We start from the raw sequence: 18,625 nt of genomic DNA, 5'->3' as shown, positions 1-18,625 counted from the left end.
GCACTACCAGGTTATACCTCATACCATGCTTTTCGGCCCCAAAACTTGAACCGAACCACAAAAGGAGGGGGAGTATCGATATTCATTCTCCGCTCATCTGGGATACTCCTTTCTCTCCATACCTTTATGAGAACCCTTAGGAGCAGTTTCTGCCCTAACTCACCCTACGTCTTTATCAAGTCTGCCGTGACCTCATCTGAGCCTGCTGCTTTCTCTGACTTCATTTTCTTAGTGCTGTTCTGTGCTTCTTCTATGGTGCATTCTTCCTCTGTTGTCATGGTAGTACCTTATGATAGCATTAAGGTGTTCATAGATGAATACTAGGCTAACTGCCCTAAAGAGCCATTTTAAGCCTATCCAGTAACCCATACTCAGAATCAAACCTTGCACTTTGTGTCTTTGAGGTAATGACCTTAATTATTATGCCATCCCCACCTCACCTGAATAGTACCCATCCCTGCTGTAGTGTGCATTGAAATGTTTGGTCTCTGTGAATACCGTGGATGGTGAAGGAGATTTCATACATACAGTGATTTAACTGCAGTACAGAGCTCGGGAGAGGCTTCATATGATAAGGATGTTTTTTTGTTTTTTGATTGAGATGACGGCTAGATGTTGCTCAGCTCCTGAAGCTATGCAGGACATACTGGGGGGAAATTAAAGTCCTGTTGGACATCAGTGTTTCTGACAACCTGGAAAAGAAAACGTGTCATCAGCACTGCCGTGTGAGTGTTATCGCAAAAAGAATGACAGCAGTTTGTACCACAGAAGAGAGTGGTGTGAGGCAACATTAGAGTAAAGAACACCATCTTCCTTTGTTTAGATCAGATAAAATTCAAGAAGGAACAGCTGAAGTGCTTATTTAGATTGGTGTGGCAAACAAAATGTAAGCAAACATGTATCTGGGCAAATTATACTGGAAACTAAACACAGTACAGTTCTGTGAAACAGTTCTGGGGTAGCAATGTAGGCATTTGGTCTCTAGCACATAAAGTACTTGTTTATTCCAGGCTATTACAAGAAGTACACCATGTGGAAAATGGGTGAAGTGAAATATCCACAGCTTCATTAGCAGCCAGTATTTCAAAAATGCAGATCTGTATGTCGTGGAACAACCTGTCCTTCAGTCAGCTGTGCCAGGTGCAATGTGAACAGGCCGGGTTGAGAACAGACTAGTTGTATTTTTTATTGCACTGCTCCCTCTTGTGGTCATCACATCTCTTTACATGTATTTTTCCCCATATACCCTGTATCTTGTCTCACATGGCTTTCCATCAGACCCTGCAACCTCTTAGTACAAGAAATCTGGCCAACCGCAAAAATAATGGGGGTTAAAGGCTCAGAAATAGGAACCGATTTTAAATATTGCTCTTATAAACTTAGAAAGCTGTCAGAGTAATAGGTGTGGCATGAATTTTTTGAATGTTACGAGGTGTGAAACTCGAATGTCTGTCATTGACTTCAGTCCTCAGTTATTTTCCAGAAAACCTCAAATTTTATGAGAAACAGACCAAAAGTATGAGGAAAAAATGTGGACGTTCTCGAAATTCTGGCCAGATGAGAGGTATGCTTTCCATTTATTGACTAATAGTAACTCTCTTTGTTAATAAATCTACAGTCACTGTAAGATGAGAAGCATTTGCTGTGTCAGTCCTGTCTGCTTGTCTCCACAATTTGGGAGACTGCATTTATTGACGTTTGCTTACTGGGAAAGTCTGACTGGATAATTTTATCCTTCCCAGTGAGAAAAACTCCACAAATAAAAGAACAGAAAGTACATATACATAGGTGAACATTGACATCATATTACAGTATACTGTAAATACAAATATTAATACATATGTATCACATAGAATAATACATATATACCATCAGTAAAATAAGGTAAATATATTGTGTAGCGCTGAAACGTGTTGACATGTTACAGTGCGAGAGTTTATTAATGACTTGTAAAATAAATGTCAGTGAAAACTTCAAACAGTAGCTAAGGAGAAAGGGAGGTGAAAGAGAGGAAAAAGTGTTGGTTTAGTAATAATTGACCTGTTAATAGCAGCAGTCTGCATTTAAAGTTGAACCTGTGTGTTGAGAGACAGCCTTACAAGACTATCTGCAAATATATAGAGCTGAGTATATTTTTCTGTATTATTCTGTATTATAGAGCTAAATTGTTGCTTAGATATCTGTTGTCTCAATGTTCTGCAAATATACAGAGATCAGTATATATTTTTTTGGTTTTATAATTTGCACTCTGATTCCTCACATCTCTGTTGAAACTCCCCCCCCCTCCCTGTTCTTGGTTGTAGTTTAAATTTGGTGGCTTTTGCAGTGCCTGCCCCACTGTAGATTTGATCTAGGACACTCCCCCAGTCCCATCTCTTTACCGCATTCTACCTAATAAACCCTTTCTGCACTTGCTTTTAGTCCTTTTTTAATTTAATTACATTTTTTTCAAACTGTGTGTGGACTAATATTGCTACATACTCAAGTGTGCCAGCTTGCACTGCATGTGAATTGTTTTTACTACTGTTTTTGCTACTTTTCTGAAAAAAAAAATTGTAAGCCTGTTTCCTACCTTTCCTGTAATTAGTGTTCCAGATACAGATTTGCTGTATCCAGGACTATCTGTAAGCTTCTGAGCCCCCCCAAGCCTTTCTGTGTTGGAGGGAAGCCTTCTAGCTTATAAGTGGGAGTGGTAAGCACTAGGTAACCTGTCTACCACATAAGGAGTGGTTCTGGCCCAGAATTTGTAATTATTGGTCGTTTGGGCGGTCTTCCATCTCCCTTAACTTTCTGATTTGAAGGCCTGCATTTCCACTTGTTTCTGTCCTGTAACTCCTGGGCCCATCTCGTTTGCTCACTCAAAAAAAATGTATCTGCTTTTACTGTATTTGTGTTTCTTCCTACTTTATTTTGCTTTTGCGTCATCTTAAAAGTACTCAGTTGTATTTATTACTGCTTGGTGTAACTCATTCTAAGCCTTTTAGTTTAAGTTAAGCACTTGGGCTTCAGACCAGCTGTTTTACATTAAGAAGGTTTGTGGTCTGCACTGTAGTGGCAGAACAGGTAACTTGCATCCTTCTAAGTTGGGAACTGCTGATTGAGGGCTCAGTGTCTGTTATTCTAAAAGTGTATTAATTCTGGTTTAAGCACTTGGGCTTCAGGCCAGTTATTTTACATTAAGAGGGTTTGTGGTCTGCACTCTTGTGGGAGGAGAGGCTGGACTCTGCCCTTCTGAGCTGGGAATTTCTGATTAAAGGCTTATAGTGCCTGCATATTTAAACTGCTTCTTACTGAAATTGGTACACCTTGTTTGCTGTAGCATAGACTAGATCCAGGCCAGCTGAATCTAGCTTTGTTTGTATAACTTGAGCACTAATCCAGGCATTCTTTAAAGTATTCAATTGTATTTATTACTGCTTGGTAGTAACTTGATTAAAGTGTAGCTATCATTCTAAGTCTTTTGATTAGGAAGGTTTGTGGCCTGCACTGTGGTGGCAGGACAGGTAGCTTACATCCTTCTAAGTTGGGAACTGCTGATTGAGGGCTCAGTGTCTGTTATTCTAAAAGTGTATTAATTCTGGTTTAAGCACTTGGGCTTCAGGCCAGTTATTTTTGGTCCATACTCTTGTGGGAGGAGAGGCTGGACTCTGCCCTTCTGAGCTGAGAATTTCTGGTTAAAGGCTTATAGTGCCTGCATATTTGAACTGCTTCTTACTGAAATTGGTACATCTTGTTTGCTGTAGCATAGACTAGATCCAGGCCTGCTGAATCTAGCTTTGTATGCTTGTTATTTCCCTGAAACGCTAATTCCACCTAAAACGCGGCTTTTCAGCACTTCTGTGGATCCCTAGTGATATCTGCATTGCTTACTGTACTTATTTCCTTGTTTCACTTGAAAGAAAGTTACTGTTTGTCGTTTTTGCATTTAAGTTACCTGTAACACATTGCATTTAAGATACCTGGCACTTGCTCTCTAAAGCAATTATATAAGTCAGCACTAAAAAATTAAAAGCACTACACCCTCACAAACTCCCCTTGAGTACCTTGTTCCCCATTGGCCCTTTTTTTCAATTATAAAGGAATTCCCAATACTATTCTAGCATGTCCAAAGGTCAGTTGTCAATCTCCTCTCCGGTCCAGCTGGTGAATCTGGGAATCTTGAGGCAATGTTACAACTGCCTCATGTACGCAGACAACCCTCTCCTCCTCCCAACAAATTCAAAAACATGTGAGAGATGCAACCATATAGCCATACCGGAGGCAAAGCTCTCTCAACTCAGTACTGGCGAAACCAGTCAGGAGGAGAAGAAAACCACACTCACTACAATTCCAGTCTCACATAGACCTACCATGACAGCAAACCAAACACATAAACAAACAAAAACATACTCAGAGGCTCTAAATAAAAATCTGCCTAAGCAGCAGAGACCTCCAAAGCAGACACCCAAGCAACTGCTACCCCAAAACAAAACACGTGCAACATATAGCTCACAAAGCCAGTGTGCTGAACAGTCACAGCCCTTAAGGCTAAACAACACACCTGATACACTTGTAATAGGTGATTCTATCGTCAGGCACACTGACGTCCCGCTCACCAGGCTGAACAAGGAGAAGGTCACGGTGAGCTGCCTGTCGGGTGCTAGGATCCGCCTTATCTATGAACATAACACAAGCACTCAGGTCACTCCAAGGCAAGTAAAAATATGACTCAGTCATTGTCCATGCTGGTGTGAATGACCTGAGACGTACCTCCCTGGACTACATGAAAAGAGACATAGAGGAGCTCTCTGAGCATGTAGCCCAGGCCAGTATGACCCTGACCTTGAGTAGCATCTTACCCTCACGAAGAATGATGCCACAATATGAAGACAAGATGATCAATTTCAACAACTGGCTTAAGTATTGGTGTCATTCAAAGGGGATCCAATGCCTGTCAGCTTGGGATGACATGCTCGACAAGCCACGATGTTTCGCTAGGGGCGGCTTGCACCTGTCACTCCTGGGCTTTCAGATATTGGCAAAGGCTCTTGCTACCCCCATAGTGCCTTTTTTAGGCAAGGCTCAAAAGACAAACCCACCTCCATAGGTATCACAAGGGATAAGAAACTAAGAGTAATGCTACTCAACACCAGAAGTCTAAACCTCAAGATGCACTCGAAACTCTCCTTAGCATGGAGAACATCGATATCTGTGCAGTAACAGAAACCTGGTTCAAGGCTCCCAAGAGCACCCCAGCACTACCAGGTTATACCTCATACCATGCTTTTCGGCCCCAAAACTTGGACTGAACCACAAAAGGAAAGAAAGTATCAATATTCATCAAAGATACCCACACCTCCAGGTTGGTGGCACAGCACGAAGCATCAGAGACTATCCATGTGCAAATAACAGTGGGTAAAACTGCCTTCCAGTTTATAGCCTGCTACAGACCACCCTCCCAAACCGAGGAACCCCACTCGGCCTTCCTGAGAACACTGGAAAATATGAAGGTCTCTCCAAACACCATTATATTGGGCGACTTCAACTACCCAAACATAGACTGGGAGCATTACTCTAGCTCCAACACCCTAGCCCAAAGGTTCCTAGAATTTATAAACTCAAATGCTATGGAACAACTTGTTACCACTCCCACAAGAGGGGAAAACATACTGGACCTGATCATCACCAACATGGGGACTCTATGCTCCAGACCAGAAGTGTATCCCTCACTGGTAAGATCAGACCATAAACTAATCTCACTGGATATTTACATCCCGACTCCACCCTCTGCCCTGAAAACCACAGTGAAAAACTTCTCTAAAGCAAATTTCACACCCTCAAAACCGAGGTGGAATCCTTCAAAGCCCCCGGGCCTGTGGAAAATATGGCCCAGACCGCAGAATCCTTTATAAATGCATTCTATGAACACCTTCAGGAATGCATGGATCATGCAATCCCAAATAAAACCAAGACCCAATCCTCCAAAGGCAGACGTCCTGTCTGGTGGACCCCAGCCATAAACAAACTATACAACAGAAGGAGGAAGCTACTACATGATAGAGCAAAATCCCAAAAAGGGAAGGCATCACTGATCAGTATTAGCAAAAAACTACGGGCACTCATAAAATCGTCTAAGGCCAGCTTCGAGAGAAAAATTGCACAGGACACTAAGGATAATCACAAGGCTTTCTTTAGTTATGTTAGGAACCTGGGTGGGAATTCCCAGATATGCTCAGAATTAGTCCAAAATGACAAAAAATTCACCGAACCCACAAACATTGCCAACATCCAAGGTGACAGGTTCAGTGCAAACTTCTCCCCCGCCTCCCCACCAAAAGGGCAAATATCTATCCCAGCAGAGTGCTGCCCCCCTGACATCTCAGATGCTCAGGTAAGAGCTGCCCTCTCCAAAGCAAAAAACACAGCATCACTGGGACCAGACGGTGTCCCAGGCTGCGTCCTATATGAACTCCAAGAAGAGCTAAACCCAAACATAAAACTACTGTTCAGTCTCAGCCTTACTACAGGATATGTACCCAAGGAGTGGCGTACAGCAACAGTGGTCCCTCTCCACAAAGGTGGTGCCTCAACGGATCCTGGAAACTATCGCCCCATAAGCCTGACTAGCTTGGTCTGCAAAGCTATGGAAAGGATCATCATGGACCTCATAAATAAAGATATTGGGGACCTACAGACACTGGATCCTACCCAGTTCGGCTTTGTTAAGGGCAGATCCTGCCTCTTAAACCTGGTTGATTTCTTTGAAAGAGTCACCAAGGCCATTGACGAGGGGAAGGTGGTCCACACAGCCTACCTGGACCTCGCAAAAGCCTTCGATACAATACCCCACTCAGGCATTATAGATAAGCTCACCATCTTAAATATAAACCCCTATGTCACTAGATGGTTTGCCAACTGGCTCAAGGACAGAACCCACATGGTTAGAATTGCTGGAGCCATGTCAGACTCCAAACCAGTTACAAGTGGCATCCCACAAGGCTCAGTCCTGGGACCTCTCTTGTTCGGTATATATTTCTCGGAGGTACAGGCCAACACGGAAGGACTGTGGCTGACCAAGTTCGCAGATGACTGCAAACTGGGCGCCATAATCGACTCTCCAGCTGACACAAGCATCCTCCAAAAGGGCCTCATAGAAACAGACAACTGGTGCCAGAGCCATGGCCTCAAGCTAAATGCCAAAAAGTGTATAGTCATCCCCTTTGGCAAAAACAAAGTGCTCACAAATTACCACATAGGTGGTAATCCATTAAGTAGAGAAGAAGTAATTAGGGACCTGGGGACCCAAGTTGATAGCAATCTCTCATTTGACAACCACGTGGCCAAAGTGGTTAGAAAAACATTTTATACAGCCCACCTAATCACGAAGGGATTCACATCTAGATCAGGGGAGGTCATCGTGCCTCTTTACTCATCCCTCATAAGGCCCATAATTGAGTACAATGCCCATTTTGGGATGTACCTTACCAGACACCTGTAGCAACTGGAAAGACCCCAAAAGTACCTCACCAAGAGGATCAAAGGGCTCAAACAGATGCCATATGCTTCCCGGTTAAAGAAACTCCAGCTCTACTTAGTGGCATACCGCCTGCTCAGAGGCGATCTGTGCCTGACGTATAAAGCCATGTCCAACCCGGAATTAATGGACATGCTGCACCTCAGAAAATCCAAATCCCATCGAGCTAAGTGCTTGAGAGACTTGAACCTCAGCACTGAAATAAATAGGACATGCTGGAGGGACAGATTCATAACACAGAGGCTCCCTTCACTCTGGAATAAAATCCCAGTCCAGGTTAGGCAGAGTCCCTCATTGACTCTCTTCAAGAGGAATCTTGATGAGTGGATGGGAGATCATAGGTTTACCCCAGGTATCACTTCTGTGTCACTGTTAGACAGAGGCACAGTATACTAACCTCAAAAAAGGGCATAGCAAAATTAATTTAAAATGGGTGGCAAAAGCCATACACACTCTGGCTAGGCTTATAAATGCCCTAGGGCAGATAGCCTAGTATGAACCTATGAACATGTGAACTTGCTTTGTCCACAGTTTAAGCCTACTTCATCACCATCTTGTTTAATAGAAGCATCGTGAATACATTGTGCTGTACCTTCCATTTGTTTGATGATCTTACCCTTGTAATATATATGGGTTGCGACAGTAAAATAACTGAAAAAGTAGTAGCTGTACATGTTGTCATCCCAAACCCAAGGCTCAGACCACATCTTCATAGGTTCGTAAGTAAATACTTGGTTAGCTGCCCTTGTGGACATTTTAAGACTAGCTCATTTCCCTTTTTGTGTTTCAAATAACCTATCCCACTGGGTTATAGATTGACCTTACCCATCCCACATGGTCAATAATTATATATTAACCATAATGAGAATAACTGGGATCATACCATAGATAATTCTGAGGGGACCCATGCATAAGTTAATGCATTTAGGAGCGGCATCTGTCCATTAGTAGTGCAGGGGGCAGTCTTGGGGTAAATGTTCTGTTTTCCATCCAAAGATCTAAGATGTCCTTGAAAATGGAGGGGGATGCACTTTGTTCTATGTGGATGAGGGAGTCTGTTTTATAGCAGCAGTATCATCTGTGAAATATACCCATACCTCCAAACCACTCTGTTGAAGTTGCAGAAGCAGTTTATTTCCCTAAACAGATTATTTCTCATGCCATTTGACTTGTTGATGTGCCTTGTATGCCAGACACAGGTCACCTCTTAGCAGTCTTTAGGATACCAAGTATAGTGACAGGGCTTTGAGTCGGTCCTTCTAAGACATATTGTTTAGGTCTTGTATCTTTTAGTAAGGTGTCTCTTTGGGCATTCCAGCTGTTGCAGGTGTCTGGACAGATACATGCCAAAGGGGGCATTATATTCAATGACTGGCCTAATGAGGTTTGAGTAGTGGAGGACAATGGCATCCCTAGATAGAGTCCCTCTGTTTATTAGAAAAAAAATGCTCAGACTGTTTTCTTTGACACCTCCCACTTTAGGAGGAGATAGGTCTATGCTCAGACTGTTTTCTTTGACACCTCCCACGTTAGGAGGAGATAGGTCTATGCTCAGACTGTTTTCTTTGACACGGAGATAGGTCTATGCTCAGACTGTTTTCTTTGACACCTCCCACTTTAGGAGTAGATAGGTCTATAAATGCAGAGTCAACTAGCGTGTCTTTATAAAGAAATGCATCTTGCTCCTGAGCAATGTAGACTCTACAGGGATTCTTTGGGGAAGCCAGATGAGAATCAGGTTTCAAAGAAAATTTTATTGCAAGGAATCAATAATAGGGAAGTGTTGTGGGTCGCAGAAGCATCACTAGTTTAGCACATCAAATTTTGAAAGAGAATATGGGTTTAGTAGCCCATTTAAAACATCATTTCATAAAATTTATGATGCAGCCAATGGATGGATCTTCAGTGCCATCATCTACAGAATATGCAACACAGCAACAAGCTTAAGCCTCATCATTTTCTTCAAAATCGATGAAGGACAAGTAGAGAAGAAGAGGAGGAACCCTTTCTCTCATTTAAAACTCCTGAAGGTGAAGGTCTAGAAGGTGAAGAAGCCAAAGCCTACTTCATCAACCTAAACCATTCCCATGCCAATGCAGTATAATGAAAAGTCAAAGCCTCTAATGATATCAGGGATGCTATTGTCCAACAACTCCATCCATACTCTCTACAAATATGTTAACTATTTGAAATGTTGGAACCTGCTACAGCAAGTCCTGAAATGTGCAGACTGAATGGCAGAAAGATCAGACTTGCAAATACTAAGTTTGAGAAGCCATAGTTTTAAAGACGAGATCAATTGTCAAGATTCGTTCTTCTCCTGTGATTTTTTTTTTTTTTTTTTTCAGCTTTTTGTCACTCAGCAAATGGGAGTGCCAATATTTCAATAGAGAACTTATAAATTAACCCAACATTAATCTGGTGCTACCCTAAATCCCCAGTGTCTGATCCCCAGATGTCTGCCCTACAGAAGTAGGAAAGTCGCAGGGGAGAAGATGAAACTCCGACTGCATTACAAGACTTACTGGGGCTTAGAGGATGAGATTCTACCGGGTGGGAGAAAACCTTTTGACCATCATACACGATTAATCAAAGCTGCTGTAAACAAGTCGGCCATCTGCAATACTATTTGTCCTGCTACAATCCCCAAAATACCAGCAGTGGGGTGCGGGTGTAACAAAAACATGGTGTGGATATCTTCTTCTGAAACAGAGAAACTAGCCAGAGCATGATCTGTGCAAGGTCAGGTTGCCCTGGTCACATCTTCAGGTTGGTCTTCTTACAGCTGCCTACAGACTTCCATCTTCTTAAACTTTTTAACTTTGTGCTGCGACTGCTATCCACTTTTTTAATGTTTAACTATTAAAAATTGAGCAGGACAGTGAAAATAACGGATGAGAAGGAATTAAAGGTAAAGGGTTTCTAGGTTCAAGTAAACCCTGTAACGTTTTATTTCTCTATGCTAATGTCCTTCTACCAGCAGAATACCCATAATAAAACGCTACCCTGATCACCTCCCAAAGTTAATAATAAGCTACCACACTTACCTCCCAAATATAATAATGAGCTACCATGATTACCTACCAAAGTTCATCTCCTTAACTACAAGACTTCACGTTGGTAAATTTACATAAGCTACAAAGATTACCTCTCAAAGTTCATCCCCTTAACTGCAAGACTTCACGTAGGTAAATTTACATAAGCTACCACAATTATCTCCCAAAGTTAATAATAAGCTACTACGATTACATCCCAAAGTTAATATTAAGCTACCATGATTACCTCCTAAAGTTAATAATAAGCTTCCATGACTACCTCCCAAAGTTAAAAATAAGCTACCACGATTACCTCCCAAAGTTAATAATGAGCTATCATGATCACTTCCTACAGTTAATAAGCTACCATGATTACCTCCCAAAGTAAATAATAAGCTACAATGATTACCTCCCAAAGTTAATAAGCTACCATGATTACCTGCCAAAGTTAATAATAAGCTACCACGACCACCTCCCAAAGTTAATAATAAGCTAACACGATTACCTCCCAAAGTTAATAATAAGCTACCACGATTACCTCCCAAATTTAATAATAAGCTACCACGATCACCTCCCAAAGTTAATAATAAGCTAACATGATTACCTCCCATTGTAAATAAGCTACCACAATTACCTCCCAAAGTTAATAAGCTACCATGATTACCTCCCAAAGTTAATAATAAGCTACCATGATCACCTCCCAAAGTTAATTAGCATCTACCATGATCACCTCCCAAAGTTAATAATAAGCTACCATGATTACCTCCCAAAGTTAATAATAAGCTACCACGATTACCTCCCAAAGTTAATAATAAGCTACCAGAATCACCTCCCAAAGTTAATAATAAGCTACCACAATTACCTCCCAAAGTTAATAAGCTACCATGATTACCTCCCAAAGTTAATAATAAGCTACCATGATCACCTCCCAAAGTTAATAAGCATCTACCATGATTACCTCCCAAAGTAAATAATAAGCTACCATGATTACCTCCCAAAGTTAATAATAAGCGACCACGATTACCTGCCAAAGTTAATAATAAGCTACCACGATCACCTCCCAAAGTTAATAATAAGCTAACATGATTACCTCCCATAGTAAATAAGCTACCACGATTACCTCATAAAGTTAATAAGCTACCATGATTACCTCCCAAAGTTAATAATAAGCTACCATGATTACCTCCCAAAGTTAATAATAAGCTACCGTGATCACCTCCCAAAGTTATTAATAAGCTACCACTATCACTTCCCAAAATTAATAATAAGCTACCACGATTACCTCCCAAAGTTAATAATAAGCTATCATGTTTACCTCCCAAAGTTCATCTCCTTAACTGCAAGACTTCACGTTGGTAAATTTACATAAGCTACCATGATTACCTCCCAAAGTTAATAATAAGCTACCACGATTACCTCCTAAAGTTAATAATAAGCTACCATGATTACCTCCCAGAGTTAATAATAAGCTACGATGATTACCTCCCAAAGATAATAATAAGCTACCATGATTACCTCGCAAAACTAATCTCCTTAACTGCAAGACTTCACGTTGGTAAATTTACATAAGCTACCACGATTATCTTCCAAAGTTAATAATAAGCTACTACGATTACATCCCAAAGTTAATATTAAGCTACCGTGATTACCTCCTAAAGTTAATAATAAGCTTCCATGATTACCTCACAAAGTTAATAATAAGCTACAATGATTACCTCCCTAAGTTAATAATAAGCTACCACGATCACCTCCCACAGTTAATAAGCTACCATGATTACCTCCCAAAGTTAATAAGCTACCAAGATTACCTCCCAAAGTTAATAAGCTACCATGATTACCTCCCAAAGTTAATAATAAGCTACCACGATTACCTCCCAAACTTAATAATAAGATATCACGATCACTTCCCAAAGTTAACAATAAGCTACCACGATTACCTCCCAAAGTTAATAATATGCTAGCACGATCACCTCCCAAAGTTAATAATAAGCTACCATGATTACCTCCCAAAGTTAATAAGCAACCATGATTACCTCCCAAAGATAATAAGCTACCACGACTACCTCCCAGTTAATAAGCTACCACAATAACCTCCTAGAGTTAATAATAAGCTACCCTGACTACCTCCTAAAGTTAATGAGCTACCATGATTACCTCCCCAAAGTTAACTATCACGATCACCCCTCAAAGTTAATAATAAGCTACCATGATTACCTCCCAAAGTTCATCTCCTTAACTGCAATACTTCACGTTGGTAAATTTACATAAGCTACCACGATTACCTCGCAAAATTAATCTCTTTAACTGCAAGACTTCACGTTGGTAAATTTACATAAGCTACCATGATTACCTCGTAAAATTAATCTCCTTAACTGCAAGACTTCACGTTGGCCACGATTACCTCCCAAAGTTAATAATAAGCTACCATGATTACCTCCCCAAAGTTAATAATAAGCTACCACGATCACCTCCCAAAGTTAATAATAAGCTACCACGATCACCTCCCAAAGTAAATAAGCTACCATGATCATCTCCCAAAATTAATAAGCTACCACGATCACCTCCCAAAATTAATAAGCTACCACGATCACCTCCCAAAATTAATAAGCTACCACGATCTCCTCCCAAAGTTAATAAGCTACCATGATTACCTCCCAAAGTTAATAATAAGCTACCACGATTACCTCCCAAGGTTAATAATAAGCTGCCACGATTACCTCCCAAAGTTAACAAGCTACCACGATTACCTCCCAGAGTTTAATAAGCTATCACGATCACCTCCCAAAATTAATAAGCTACCACGATCTCATCCCAAAGTTAATAAGCTACAATGATCACCTCCCAAAGTTAATAAGCTACCACGATCACCTTCCAAAGTTAATAATAAGCTACCACGATCACCTCCCAAACTTAATAATATGCTACCACGATCACCTCCCAAAGTTAATAATAAGCTACCACGATTACCTCCCAAAGTTAACAAGCTACCACGATTACCTCCCAGAGTTTAATAAGCTACCACGATTACCTCCCAAAGTTAATAATAAGCTACCATGATTACCCCCAAAGTTAATAATGAGCTACCACGATCACCTCCCAAAGTTAATAAGCTACCACGATTACCTCCCAAAGTTAATAAGCTACCAAGATTACCTTCCAAAGTTAATAATAAGCTACCATGATTACCTCCCAAAGTTAATAATAAGCTACCATGATTACCTCCCAAAGTTAATAATAAGCTACCACGATTACCTCCTAAAGTTAATACGCTATCACGATCACTTCCCAAAGTTAATAATAAGCACCCACAATTACCTCCCAAAGTTAATAATATGCTAGCACGATCACCTCCCAAAGTTAATAATAAGCTACCATGATTACCTCCCAAAGTTAATAGTAAGCTACCATGATTACCTCCCAAAGTTAAGCTACCATGGCTACCTCACAAAGTTAATAATAAGCTACCACGATTACCTCCCAAAGTTAATACGCTACCATGATTACCTCCCAAAGTTAATAATAAGCTACCATGATTACCTCCCAAAGTTAATAATAAGCTACCATGATCACCTCCCAAAATTAATAAGCTACCACGATCACCTCCCAAAGTTAATAAGCTACCATGATTACTTCCCAAAGTTAATAATAAGCTACCACGATCACCTCCCAAAGTTAATAAGCTACCATGATTACCTCCCAAAGTTAATAAGCTACCATGATTACTTCCCAAAGTTAATAATAAGCTACCATGATTACCTCCCAAAGTTAATAAGCTACCACGATCACCTCCCAAAGTTAATAAGCTACCATGATCACCACCCAGTTAATAATAAGCTACCACGATCACCTCCCAAAGTTAATAATAAGCTACCACAATTACCTCCCAAAGTTAATAATATGCTACCACGATCACCTCCCAAAGTTAATAAGCTACCACGATTACTTCCCAAAGTTAATAGGCTACCATGATTACCTCCCAGAGTTTAATAAGCTACCACGATTACCTCCAAGAGTTTAATAAGCTACCAAGATTACCTCCCAAGTTAATAATAAGCTACCCATGATTACCTGCCAAAGTTAATAAGCTACATGATTATATCCCAATGTTACTAATGAGCTACCATGATTACCCCCCAAAGTTAATAATAAGCTACCCCGATCACCTCCCAAAATTAATAAGCTACCACGATCTCATCCCAAAGTTAATAATAAGCTACCACGATTACCTCCCAAAGTTAATAATATGCTACCACGATCACCTCCCAAAGTTAATAAGCTACCACGATTACTTCCCAAAGTTAATAGGCTACCATGATTACCTCCCAGAGTTTAATAAGCTATCACGATTACCTCCAAGAGTTTAATAAGCTACCACGATTACCTCCAGAGTTAATAATAAGCTACCCATGATTACCCGCCAAAGTTAATAAGCTACATGATTACCTCCCAATGTTAATAATGAGCTACCATGATCACCTCCCAAAGTTAATAATAAGCTACCATGATTACCTCCCAGATTTAATAATGAGCTACCATGATCACCTCACAAAGTTAATAAGAAGCTACCATGATTACCTCCCAAAGTTAATAATGAGCTACCATGTTTACCTCCCAAAGTTAATAATAAGCTACCATGATTACCTCCCAAAGTTAATAATAAGCTACCATGATTACCTGCCAAAGTTAATAATGAGCTACCATGATCACCTCCCAAAGTTAATAATAAGCTACCACGATTACCTCCCAAAGTTAATAATGAACTACCATGATTATTACCTCCCAAAGCTAATAATAAGCTACAATTACCTCACAAAGTTAATAGTAAGCTACCATGATTACCTCCCAAAGTTAATAATGAGCTACCATGATTACCTCCCAAAGTTCATCTCCTTAACTGCAAGACTTCACATTGGTAAATTTACATAAGCTACCATTACCTCCCAAAGTTCATCCCCTTAACTGCAAAACTTCACATTGGTAAATTTACATAAGCTACCATGATTACCTCCCAAAGTTAATAATAAGCTACCATGATTACCTCCCAAAGTTAATAATAAGCTACCACAATTACCTCCCAAAGTTAATAATGAGCTACTATGATTACCTTCCAGAGTTCATCTCCTTAACTGCAAGACTTCACGTTGGTAAACGTACCCTGTGAATGTCATGGGAGGAATTCTACAACAAAAAAGAACACTTTTTAAGTGCATTTTCACTTAAAACAATACAGAGTACAATGCCAGAAGAAAATATTTTTTTTCCAAATGTTTTCAAATATTTTTGGAGAAACAGCCAACAAGTTATTCAATTACATCATCAACTATCCACTTTACAGACAAAAAAGGAGAGTTGTCCTTTTCTGTTTCTTCTTCACAAGAAGGTTGTTTCTATTGACTCTGGTTAAACGTTGCAGCTGGACACCTACGGAGACATCCAACTACTGCAAAAGATCTAGCAAGGAGACAGAAATCTGCAACCAGCTTTATCCCTCGTCATATGCAGTAATGATCCTTATGAACATGCTATGCAGTATATCAATGCTTGTGAGCTCATCATATGCAGCAACGATCATTATGAACATGCTATGCAGTATATCAATGCTTGTGAGCTCGTCATATGCAGCAACGATCCTTATGAACCTGATATGCAGTATATCAATGCTTGTGAGCTCATCATATGCAGCAACGATCCTTATGAACATGCTATGCAGTATATCAATGCTTGTGAGCTCATCATATGCAATGATCCTTATGAACCTGCTATGCAGTATAGCAATGCTTGTGAGCTTGTCATATGCAGCAACGATCCTTATGAACATGCTATGCAGTATATCAATGCTTGTGAGCTTGTCATATGCATCAATGATCCTTATGAACCTGCTATGCAGTATATCAATGCTTGTGAGCTCGTCGTATGCAGCAACGATCCTCATGAACATGCTATGTAGTATATCAATGCTTGTGAGCTCGTCATATGCAGCAGTGATCCTTATGAACATCCTATGCAGTATATCAATACCTGTGAGCTAGTCATACGCAGCAACGATGCTCATGAGCATGCTATGCAGTATATCAATGCTTGTGAGCTCGTCATATGCAGCAACGATTCTTATGAACATGCTATGCAGTATATCAATGCTTGTGAGCTCGTCATATGCAGCAACGATCCTTATGAACATGCTATGCAGTATATCAATGCTTGTGAGCTCATCATATGCAACGATCCTTATGAACATGCTATGCAGTATATCAATGATTGTGAAATGTAAATTTCATTTCTTCCCTCATTTAACAGCCTTTATTATATGCAGCTTATGTTCCTCTGTTTGCTGTTGCAACTGCCTTCCCTGTATCGTGTTTTGATTAATACTATTGGTATCTCACTTACTGTCCTCCCTTGTGGTACACCTACCTCCTTTAAGAAATCTCATACACTCTCCTTTATAATGTTGTGACAATTTGTTTTACACAAAGGGATGCTAACACTGTGACATCAGTTTTAATCTTCCTACTGTCGTTCACTCCTCCTCCTCCTAGTTCGGAGGTGTTGTCTTGTTTTTCCAAAGTCACCCTATCTACAGCCCAACAGATTTATTATGGCACAGAATGATTTTACAATATAATGTTTTGTTAGCTGTCAGCTAAATAAATGAAATACCCCTTTGAATTCAGGAAGAGACTCATGAAGTGCGAAAGGTTGACCACAGGGGAAATACAGTGAAACAATTGATGGCCACCTCTGCTATCCCAAAGAAAGGACTGAGGGACACCAGATACCTGTGTAACGTTCAGTGAAGATCAGGAGTCTCATAGATCTCTTATTAAGCAGAGGGGGTAGCAACGACGTCCTAACGTCACTACACTAACTACTCCCATACCTGAGGGTCTATGACTGTCTGCAGCATTTATAATGGCTCCCAATTCCATGTTTTCTACCACCTCTAGGATTCCTTGCCTCCTGGGCCTAAGAATGAGTTGCTGTGAGGTTCAATTCTTGAAGAGTTAGGGGCCCATCTGGTGGAGAGCCACTTCTGGGGTACCCAGTAAGCAGCAACTGTGGAATCAGTGAGAACAACTGTGGACTGCAGAGGACTAGATAGGAAGAAATGCAAAAAATAATACAAATGAAATAAATTTTAGTACCAGTAGAAAGTTATATACACCTAAATAAAAAAAATTCTTACATAGATTTCTGCAACAGAATGTGTTGGAAAAATAAGTTTCATCTTTAAAGCTAAGCAAATACAAAGTGAAATGTATACATCCGTCTGTTCAGCACCACTCTGTTTAGGCACGTGCCTTCACTCTTCATGTGAAATGCAATGAACAAAACAAGATGCAGACTCTCATAAGACCTGACAACTGTGGTGTTACACGATAACCAAGATAGCAGCACAGGAAGAGAATACTGAAAAAATAGATAACGGTAGGAATTTAAACATATATGCAACACACTTACCTTAAACATAGTGCTAACAAGCCTACATGACTTGAAAAGTGAACCCTGAAGACATAATCTCTTGGAGAAAACCTGCAAAGAAAAAAAAAAAGATTCAAAAATTCTGATACTGGCATTATTGTATAAAGGTTAAAGTCAACAGACAGTATAATCATTAAGAAATGATAATGCATTCATTCAGTACAAGGTTTAGGTAAGTACCATTATAAGCACAAGGAATAGACAGTACAAAGGGGTCCAAATGGAGAGATAAGTCAGCAAGCAAAGGAGAGTAGTACTGCTGGAACTGAATGCATCCTCAAGTGTTGATGAGTACCTTCACAAGGTAGACCGTTTTTTTTTTTTTTTTCTGTTTACAAAATCTCACCAAGATGACACCGATATATACACTGCATTTTATATAGCCTATACCAGGGACAGAAGTAGGTTAAAAAATAAAAAAAGACAGCTGGGTACACAAGACCCAGGATAAGAAGTGCCCAATCCCGGTAGGTACACTGGTGCCAGAACTGGAAAAAAATGACCGTGTAGAATCCTCAAGATGGGGCTAGGCCAGACCTGGAGAGGATGGCACCCCTGTTGTAAAAGCAAGTAGTAATCCACAAAAATCACAAAACAG

At 40.3% G+C, this 18,625-nt stretch overlaps 1 protein-coding gene across 4 annotated transcripts in view; it reads right to left on the bottom strand.

Moving 5' to 3' along the window:
- LOC122791658 (branched-chain-amino-acid aminotransferase, cytosolic-like) overlaps nucleotides 1-18,625 on the bottom strand; it is a 661,658-nt gene that overhangs the window by 351,806 nt on the left and 291,227 nt on the right. For all 4 annotated transcript variants that reach the window (XM_044059481.1, XM_044059478.1, XM_044059479.1 and 1 more), the window contains exon 2: nucleotides 18,007-18,078. In XM_044059481.1, coding sequence (XP_043915416.1) covers nucleotides 18,007-18,078 — 72 coding nt within the window. The remainder of the gene's footprint in view (nucleotides 1-18,006; nucleotides 18,079-18,625) is intronic.

Source organism: Protopterus annectens, chromosome 17.part0 (genome assembly GCF_019279795.1).
Source record: "Protopterus annectens isolate FY-2018-M chromosome 17.part0, PAN1.0, whole genome shotgun sequence".
Taxonomy (NCBI): Eukaryota; Metazoa; Chordata; order Ceratodontiformes; family Protopteridae; genus Protopterus; species Protopterus annectens.
The sequence above is the reverse complement of the archived record's forward strand: the minus strand, read 5'-3'. Positions and strand labels throughout refer to the sequence as shown.